The following is a 10,616-nucleotide window of genomic DNA, read 5'->3' on the forward strand; positions in this document are numbered from 1 at the left end:
GTAAAACAGGCAGATATCAACAAAATCAAGTCAAATAATCCCACACACACATTCCCAATTAACTCAAGACAATGGAGTCAGAAATACACAAGGGCATTAATAGTCTTCGCTGAATGTCAGAAAAACGGGCCTACAAAAAACTCAAATGAAGACTGAAACATTCATGGGCCAAAGCAATAGCACAGCAAGTAGGGCGCCTGCCTTTCACACGGGCCCATCCAGTTTTGATCTGCCGCGTCACCTATAGCATCCCATTAAGTCCCCTGAGCACCAGCAGGAGTAATTCCTGAGTGCAGATTCAGAAGCAACCCCTGAGCATTGCTGGGTGAGGCACAAAAACAAAAGAATGAGACAGTCATACAAACGAATAACATCAGATTACCATTTTATACATATACATTTAATCCATATTGAAGTTAATTCAATATGGATTAAAGACCTGAAAACGAGCCTCAAATCCAATCCATCAGACTCTGAAAAGAGACCTCCCCCAGCAAGTGGGGGGGGCGTAGAGATATTACAGTGGGTAAGGTTCTTCCCTTGCATGAGGGTCAAACTGGGTATGATCCTCAGCACCAGATATGGTCCCCCAAGCTCCGCAAGGAGTAGTGCCAGGAGAAGTCCCTGAGCACCAAACCAGGAGAAAGCCCCAAGCAATGCCAGATGTGGGCCCCCCACAAAAAAACTGAAAATACAAGCAGAAAGCTACTTGATATAATCTTGGCAATGATTTTCAGTTTCAGTTCCACAGCAAAGGAAATCATCAAGAAAAGGCAACCTGTAACGGGAAGAAATTATCTGCATATCTCCAATAAAAGGTGACTATCCAGCACATAATGAATTCACATAACAGCAAAAGGGCAGACATTCCATGGGACCCCCCCCCAACCACTCTCTTCTCTCTCCATAGGGCCCCTCTTCTTGCTCACAATGCGGACACTCCAATTAAAAATGGGCAGATGGTCTAAATAGAATTTTCCCGCAAGGAAGACACACATATGGCCAGCAAGTTTAAGAAGAGACAAGATTTTCAACATCACTACTATCAAGAAAACACAAATAATGAGTTACCACCTCAATCCTGATAAAATAGCTGTTATCAAAAAAAATAAGAAATAACAAGTGCTGGTTAGTGTGTGAAGAAAAGGGGGCCCTCAATGCACAGGAAGGTAATGTAAACTGACAGGAATATAAACTGGTACAAACAACTATGGAATAATGTCACTGTCACTGTCCTTCCGTTGTTCATCGATTTGCTCGAGCGGGCCCAGTAATGCCTCCATTGTGACACTTGTTGCTGTGTTTGGCATATCAAATACATCACAGGTAGTTGTTTGCCAGGCTTTGCCTTGCAGGCGAGATACTCTCGGTAGCTTGCCAGGCTCTCCGAGAGGGGCGAAGGAATCAAACTCAGATCAACCATGTCGGCCGCATGCAAGGCAAAAGCCCTACCTGCTGTGCTATCACTCCAGCCCATGGAATATGAAAGTTCTTTTTTAAAAAAGTGGACCTACCATATTATGCAGTCATTCCACCAAGCATTAACCCCAAGATGAAAATTCTAATTAAAAAATGTACATCTCCATGATCACTGAAGCATAATTTACAATAACCAAGATACGGAAACAACCTATGAAGTCCATCAATGGTTGAATGGACAGAAAAAAATGTGATATAGGCCCGAGGAGACTACTCAAAGGGCTGGAGCAAATGCTTGTCATGCTGGTAACCCAGGTTCAATCCCAAAACTGAATGATTCTCACAGAATCTATGTACTAAGAGGAGTGACCCCACACACCACAAGGTGTGACCCCCCTACAAACAAAAATAAAATCTGACATATACACAGGATAATATTTATTTAAAAAACCTGAAAGAATGCAATCTTGCTATTTATAACAAACGGATGGGACCTGAGAACGTCATGCTAAGTGGAATAAGACAAAAGTCACAGAGTATGATCTCACTTCAATGTGGCACCTGAAACAACCACCAAATTCACGGAGAACAGATTTGTGGTGGTGGATGGGAGAAAAGGATGAAGAGAATCAAAAGACAAAAACTTTCAGTTAAAAACTAAGTCCAGGGGCTGGAGCAATAGGACAGCAGGTAGGACATTTGCCTTGCATGCAGCCAACCCAGGATCGATTCCCAGCATCCCATATGGTCCCCTGAATACCATCAGGAGTAATTCCTAAGTGCAAAGCCAGGAGTAACCCCTGTGCATCGCCAAGTGTGACCCAAAAAGAAAAAAAACAACACAACCAAGTCCCAATGTCCATTCATGTATAAGCAAATTTCGTGACTTCATTATTCCTATGAAGTCACAGTATTCAGCTGCATAGTATTCCATTGTGTAGACGTAGCAAGTTTCTTTATCCAGTTGTCTGTTCTTGGGCACTAGGGTTGTTTCCAGATTCTGGCTATTCATGCTGAGTGAAATGAGTCAGAAAGAGAGGAACAGACATAGAATGATTCCCTTCACTTATGGGATAGAAAATATCCAAAGCCAGGGAAAACAGGGGCCAGAAGGAAATGGGCAATCATTAAAAGTGTGTGGGGTGCAAAGCGTAGTTAGGATAGAGAAGGGAGCAGCATGACAATAATAGTTGGAAATGATCACTCTGGACAAGAAGTGAATGTTACAGAAGTAGAGAAAGGCATTTACATGATAGCCTTTCAGATCTGTATTGCAAACCATAATACCCAAAAGGAGAGAGAGAAGAGAAAGGAGGGAGGAGAGAGGAAAAAGAAAGAGAGGAGAAAGAGAGAAACCCAAGTCCTTGGAAGTAAAATATATATCACAGTGTATATATCCTACACTGCATATTTGAAGTTTCTAAGAGAATACAGCTTAAAAGTTCTCAACACTGGGGCTGTAGCAATAGCACAGCAGGTAGGGCATTTGTCTTGCACATGGCCGACCCAGATTCGATTCCCAGCATCCCATATGGTCGCCTGAGCACCGCCAGGAGTAATTCCTGAGTGCAGAACCAGGAGTAACCCCTGTGCAATGCCGGGTGTGATCCAAAAAAAAAGTTCGCAACACTAAAAAAATTTCAATTTATATACAGAGCTGGGGCAATAGCACAGCAGACAGGGCATTTGCCCTGCACGCAACCAACCCGAGTTCAATTCCTTCGCCCCTCTCGGAGCCTGGCAAGCTACTGAGAGTATCTCGCCCGCACAGCAAAGTCTGGCAAGCTACCCGTGATGTATTCAATATGCCAAACGCAGTAACAAGTGTCACAATGGAGACATTACTGGGCCCACTTGAGCAAATCGAAGAAGAACAGGAGGACAGTAACAGTAACAGACAGAGACATATTAACAAGACTTATGATGGTGGGAATTCAGTGATATATAAATTATGAAATCATGCTATATATCGGGAATAGTCATTTCCCCCAAAATTAGCGACACTGCTTATAGAACTTTTAAAATGTATCCCAAAAGAAAATGGTAGAAGACACAAGCAATCTACAAGTATGTAATATGATAATAATCAAAGTTACCAAGAAATATAACGAAATATTTAATTAAAACATTTCATCATATGAATTGAAAAAGAAATCACTGTCAACGAAAATATGGGGAGATGGTTATCTTAATATGTTGTCAGAAGGGCTGCAAACTCAGAATCCCATTTACCCAGTCACCTACAGTCTATGTTTACCTATCCATTAGCTCCAACAACTTAATTTCTAGGTGTTTTCCTCAGGAAACAATTGGACAATTACCAGGGAGATGTATATGAATCAGTGCTTCCTAAAAACGGGTGGTACTAGCCCCATCCAGGGACGCTGGAATTAGTGCTGGGGCAGTGGCCTTGGGAGCAACTGGAAGGCACTAAGTGATATTTTTATATTTTTCTGAAAAAGGAGTGGTAGCTCAAGGAAGTCTGGGAACTCAAGTGCTCATTATTTTTTTGTTTGTTCGTTTTTGTTTGGGGGCTACACCCAGTGATGCTCACATGGTACTCCTGGCTCTGCACTTAGGAATTCGTGGTGGTGCTCGGGGGACAATATGGGATTCTGGGGATCAAACCCGGGTCGGCTGCTTGTCCTATCTGCTGTACTATGGCTTTGTTCCGCCCTCCCCCGGCCCTTATTCCACCTTTAATATAATTGTGAAACACCTTGATGTAAGGTAATGGTAAATTAACAATAAAGAATAATATTGGGTTTTATTATTTTTTATTAATAAAGAATAAGCCCTGGGTTCAAATCCCAGCACTGCAAAAACAAAAGAACTATAAATAGTAAGTGAATGTTATTTAATAGTAAATTCTCTTGAATTCTATCAGAGGAAATAAAGCTCATAAATAAATTATGTTACTTCTAGTGGGTAACTGGATACTACATCAATAATTGGATACTACATTGATAAAGTGACTGAATCAGACCTCTAATCAGCTGTGAAATATGTCCTGTATTCTGAGCAAAAAAAGTAACTTAGAAAAATGCCTAATTATAACAACATTTAGAAATAGACATGTACTTATCAACTGAACTTTCTTAACACTCTAAACAGTTGTGTATCTTAGGGTCTTTTAGTCACTGAAGTGATTTCATTCATTTGAATGTTTTTTCAAAAACACTTTGAATCAGAAAAAAAGTGAAAAATACCACCATTTATTAAAAAAATAACAGCATCTAGGTTTAGTCTGTCAGCTAAAAATTTAAATGGTTTATCTGGAATACTTTATAGACCTATTTCGAACAGGAGTTTATGAATAAGGCCTGTACTGCATGGTAAAGACTTTCATTATTCTAGAAAATAAACAAGATCATGAGAAGTGTGTATCAGTGCTGACCTCTCCATCTCCTCCAGCCTCTCTTCTTCCAGTCGTTTTTCTTCATCAATGGTATCCTCTTCCTCCTCTTGTGCAAGTTCTGAGGAAAAGTTACATGTTTAATTAAACTATCTGAGTAGTACAAAAGCCTTGATCAATAATCTAGGGGGGCAAAGTAGTTTTACTCTTTCTTAGAATCATGGTATGAAATGTGCTTTAAAACTTGTTAATAAGGATTCAACAATGCGGTACAATGTGAGCACCAATCCCCTCCAACCCTCCCACAAATACAATAGTAGAAAACATGTTAAACTTTAAAATATTGGGGCCAGAGCGATACTTCAGGAATTAAGGTGCTTGCCTGCAATGCGGCTGACCCTGGTTTGCTCCCTGGCACCATATGGTCCCTGAGCATGACATGCAACCATGCAGGCCCCTGGTACCATCGGGCCCTGGCACTGAACTGCTGGACTTCCAGGAGCGGACCAGAGGCCTCCTGAGCAATGCTTGGGAACACCCTCCCCCAGGCCAAAAGCACCCGAACAGCTACACAGTTATACTCAAAAAGATAGTGCGGCTTGGGCTAGAACAACTCCCTTCTTTCAAGAAGAAAGGCAGCTAAGAATTGTAGAAAAACTTGAGAGATAAAAGTCATCGTTTTGCAAACACCCCACAGGGAGAACTGAGACCAAGATATGAAAATTAGCAGATAAGAGCTTGTTAGAAAGAAAATATTCATTCCATCTCAAAATGCACCCACAGATGAGTACTTCTTACAAAACAGGGGGAAAAAAACTTTCCAAAAGAGCAATTTGACGGCAATACTTGTTAACACTTAGCTGAAGAGTGAAATGCCTAACACAGGACCCTGCTGTGTACTATGAGAAGCAAACAGCAGCTGCTTTAGGGCAACCTCAAGCTCATTAGGAGATGCAGGCTGAACTATTAGGAGGGAGGGGTCATGATGCATGCAACTCATATGCACAGGGTCCGGGGGAAATTATTTTTCTATATGCAGAGAGAAGGAGAGAAAGTATTAAAGGGCTGAGTGGCTTGGGATCAAGTCTGAGTTCCAGCCCCAGCATTGCACGGTCTCAAGGAGGGATCGCTCGGGATGGGAGATGTGTGCTGAAAGTAGATAAAGGACTAAACATGATGGCCTCTCAGTATCTGTATTGCAAACCATAATGCCCCAAAGTAGAGAGAGTATGTGAGAAATTTTCTGCTGTAGAGGCAGAAGGAGGAGTGGGATGGAGAGAAGGGATACTGGAAACACTGGTGGTAGAAAACGTACACTGGTGGAGGGATGATTATACTGAAACTCAAACATGAAAGCTTAGCGACCAGGAGCCCAGAGCTGGGAGAAGTCCCTCAGCACACCAACTGTTGCACAAAAACAACTTTTAAACCAAGCTGAAGGGTTCATGGATTTTTGGGGCGCTCAGAGCCTCTCAGACCACAGTCAGCAATGGCTGGGAGCCCAAGTGGTACCCAGGATCAAACCCAGGTGCCTTATCCCCTGTACTATCCTCCTGACCAAGTTCATAGATATTTATTGCACCCCCATTTTTCAATTTTCTATAAACTGAATTTTTAAAAATTGAAACATAGAATAATAATTTTTAATAGCACAAAAACATATCCTCTCCTATTTAAAACAGAATTTTGAAAGGAAAAGGGGGAACCACAGAAGAAATTCATTACAGATAGATCTCAGGGTTAGAGGAAAAAGATTCTGTCTGTCACATACATTACAAAGTTAACCAACAACCAACTCACCTAGTCCTAGATACTTTTTTGGTTCCTAAGCGGGTAAACTATTATCTCAGCACCCAACTTAATAAGATGCTTAACTTTATTTTTAGTTTAAGGTAAACTGTAACTCACATAAATATTGAGTTATTCAGATAAAATATTCATGGATAGGGCTATCGAGGGTCCTTGGACTTACAGAGGTATACAGTAGATTAGACCCTGTCTGGAAACAGCTGATACTTAAACAATACCAGCCCCCATCCTCCCTCACACCAGGCTCATGCCACAGAAGCGATCACCACCAACAGTCCTAAGAAGGAACATTCTCTTCATGTATAAACAAAGAGCTTTGAGTATAATATATCTATACAATATCCACCGTGTGCATGTTTGTAATATATTTATCTATCTATGCTTCAGTTTTATAACTTTTTATACTTAATGCTATTTTTCTTTTTTGGCTTCGGGGGCCACTCCCAACAGTGCTCTGGGGTTGAAGTGGAGGCACGGGGGACCGAAGCCAGCTGCAAAGCATGCACTTAGCCTGTTGAGGTAGCTCTCTGCCTAACTTAATGTTAATTTCTGACAAGCTCAACTCCTTTTAGATTATTTTAAGTAGAACTGGGTGCTAGAGAGGCAACATGTAGTTCAGACGGATATTCCAGAAAACCCCACCAAGGACTTGCAGCAATGATCTTTCTAGTTTAGCTTTCTGAGTATTATCTGCCTTGCCAGTGTGTGCCACCATGTCACAGTATTTAGGGGGACACGAGATCCATAAAGTACAACCATAAGGAATTGGGTTAAAGTGGGCAAAATAAGAGTAGTTCAGAGACAAGTGTTTGCGCTAGATGGATCATTATCTCTGTCATTTGGAGCAGACCAGTGACCTGCATTCTTCAACTGACAGCGAGATCCACTTGTTGCTACACTGTTACTGCAAAAGCACATACCCGGTAAAGCAAAACAGCATTTTTCAGATTTTAAATGAAGGGAAGTAAAAATCAAAGAGGCATTGTTTGTTGTTGTTTTTTTTAAAAGCAGGGGCCAGGGATGCAGTTCAGTGGTAGAGCCCTAACCTAAACTTGCATGTATGAGGTTCCGGGTTTGATCCCTGACGCCACAAAGTCAGTTAACTTTACTTTTTTAAAAGCACATTAGAAGAAAACAGGTTGCTAAGAACTTTACGGCCTTACTGGACACACTAGCATTAGTGTTAGTGTGGGACCTTCTGTCCTATTTTCCCTTTCATCCCAGTACTTTATACCACCTCCTAAGGAATAGTTCTGAATTCCTAAAAAAGAAATGCTTATTGAACGCCTCTCTTGGAGAGCCCGGCAAGCTATCGAGAGCATCTCGCCCGCACAGCAGAGCCTGCCAAGCTATCCCGGATGTATTCGATATGCCAAAAACAGTAACAACAAGTCTCACAATTTGTTGCGAGATGCTACCGGTGCCTGCTCAAGGATGAACAACGGGAGGACAGTGCGACAGTGCTACAGTGCTAATACGAGTTGCAGAAAAAAAAACCCACAATGCTGATAAGCATCCCAGCCACTGCTACAAAAATCCTTGGTGGGCAACCAAGATGGTCAAGAAAGGCTCTACGGGCCTGTTTCTCAGGCCTCAGGATCCTAAAAACGAGGTAATGGGCTGCTGGACTTCCTAGAAACTGTCTAGAAAAATTTAGGAAGCGGAGTCTGCATAACCTAAATAGAAACATTACAACCGCAGTACTGCAGGCCAGTTCAATATTCCCATCTGCCCTCTATTCCCTGTTTCATTTCCTTCAACTTATAGTACCAATACCATTGAATTAAAGTCAGGCTTATTATATAAATTCTAGGTTCTGTCCTATAAAGGCCCAATGACGCAATGGCCAGCACAGATGAAGGTGCTGGGGCATTTTAACGACACCGCCTCCGACAGTCGAAACTCAACATCAGTGCTATCTGCATCATCCCTCCCCTTCAGCGACAGGGGTCTCTCATCTTCCTGGCAGTGCCATGTCGCTGGTTTTGAGACCCCCCCTTGGAGTCCAACAGAAACTGCCTTTGCGGAGGATCCACTGATCAGCCCCCATCAAAGCCGCGCAACAAGAACCCGGAGCAACGAAGGGTGTCTTGGGCCACTCGCGTTGGACCAGAGCTCAACAAGTCCTGCGAAAACCCCCCGGACGGTTACTAGCTGCACAAAGACAGTTATTCCCAGGATCCTCCGCGTGGAGCCGGCGCTGCGCAGCTGCCCAGGACCGTTACCCCAGCGACAACGGAAACACAGGCACGCGACCGCGACCGTTATTTCATTGCCCCTCATCGGCAACGATCGCTGTGGTTCTCACCAGCCCCCCTGTCCTACTACGACCCCTGAACTGTCACCTGGCGGCGGGGGGGGGAGGGGAGGGGAAAGCCAGCGATTTCGCCCCGACGGCACCCCCAGATGGGGGGAGGGGGGCATCACCTGCATCTCTCAGGCGGGCGCGCTCCTGCCGGCGCTTCTTGCGTCTCTCTTTGTTCAGCATCGCCCGGTATTTCTTGTGGCTGGAAGAGAAGGGAGACAAGCGGCCGCGAGGCGCCGTCAGTGGCGGCGGCTCCCGCGACTCCCCTCTTCCCGCGCGCCCCAAGTCGCCGACGGGCTGGAGAGGGAAATCTCGCGCCCCGGGTTCGAATGCGTGCCACGGACACGAGCCATCACTTCGCCCTTCCACTCCCAGCCGGAGCGTCGTCTCCGAGCCGCCACCTGTTTCCCTCCGGACCCCCAGCGCCTTCGCGAACTCACAACCGTCGGGGGGGAGGGGGCGGGGCGGGACCCCGAGAAAGAGCGGCTCGCGCGGCCGCCGTGGCCCGTTCACTCGGGTCAGTCCCGGTTTCCTCACGGCCCATACAGTTTCCACGCCGAGGCCCAGCCATCCCCTCTTCTGGTCCGTTCACGGCCCGCTTCGGTCCGGCTTACCTCATTTTCGGCGGAGCACCCGGATCAGGGGTCGCCATCTTCGCGGCGCTGCCACGCCCCCGAGAGCCGAGCGGAAGAAGCGGGGTTAAAGAGGGCGGTGTTGCGCGTGCGCAGAGCGGCGGGGCCGCTGTGAACTTCCGCCGGAGCGAACCAAAGACAGACCAGGGGGTTCCCGAAAGTGACTCCTCTTCCAAAACCCCGCGCAAGTAAGCATCTCCTTCCAGAAAAGAAGTCGTCCGAGGTTTTTTCCACGCTGTGAAAACGATTCTTCCCGTCTAACGCTCCTCGATGCTTTGTTACTACCTCTCCCACGTCATAATAGAGTCACACCCCTCCTACTTCTCATTCACCCACGAACCCTCATCCACGCCCACTGGACCGCCCAATTTCCCAGTCAGTCTCCTCCCAGCTCAGCCTCCTTCCCACGTGTCTCCCACCCTGGGAAAGCTGATCCCACTCATTTCCGCTCACACTGCTGGTCCTTAGACTCGGGAACTCGACCCCCTGGGGTGGCAGATTTACATCTGTGGGATTTACACGCTAAACTCGGCTTCCATGGGATTGACATCCCAGTGGAAGACCGGCAGGCAGCAATCCGTAGATTATATGGCACTAAAGCAGCAAGCAAAGGCGACTGGAGGGGTGGGGGAAAAAGGATTATTGTGAATACACGCTAAATATATGGGACACTGTAAAATGTTTTCAATGCTAAGAAATATAGCACAGGAAACTAAGATGACTTACTGTTGGTCCGTCGGGGATTCGAGAAACGCTTTGTGAGGCTTTGGGGGAAAGTGGGGATGGGATTGCAGCTGAGTGAGTTTAAGGCAAAACAATACGAAACCTGTCAGAAATCCCCAGAATTGTGGCCATAGAATTTAAAGGACATTTCAAAGCGCCAGGAGTGGGTTAGTGCTGAGGAATCTTAAGTAGGCTCTGTGGGCAACAAGGAACCCCTGAAAGCTTTTAAGCAGAGACGGGTTCTGGGATATTTTCAAATTGCATAGATTACTCTGGTTTTACAATTTAAAAGATAGAAGATAAGACAAACATCACAGTCTAATAAGTGGTGAAGGGTCCGAGAGATACTACAGGATCCTTAAGGCACACACCT

General features: G+C 45.0%; 1 protein-coding gene across 1 annotated transcript in view; it reads right to left on the reverse strand.

Annotated features, from left to right (window-relative positions):
• Positions 1 to 9,560, reverse strand: part of ZRSR2 (zinc finger CCCH-type, RNA binding motif and serine/arginine rich 2) — a 36,025-nt gene extending 26,465 nt beyond the window's left edge. Inside the window, exons 1-3 of the mRNA XM_056131231.1 lie at positions 9,503 to 9,560; positions 9,011 to 9,090; positions 4,817 to 4,895 (exon numbers count right to left, since the gene is read on the reverse strand). Coding sequence (XP_055987206.1) covers positions 4,817 to 4,895; positions 9,011 to 9,090; positions 9,503 to 9,540 — 197 coding nt within the window. The 5' untranslated portion in view covers positions 9,541 to 9,560. The remainder of the gene's footprint in view (positions 1 to 4,816; positions 4,896 to 9,010; positions 9,091 to 9,502) is intronic.
• Positions 9,561 to 10,616: the final 1,056 nt, after the last annotated feature.

Source organism: Sorex fumeus, unplaced genomic scaffold, assembly GCF_029834395.1.
Source record: "Sorex fumeus unplaced genomic scaffold, SorFum_2.1 ptg000086l, whole genome shotgun sequence".
NCBI classification, from domain to species: Eukaryota; Metazoa; Chordata; class Mammalia; order Eulipotyphla; family Soricidae; genus Sorex; species Sorex fumeus.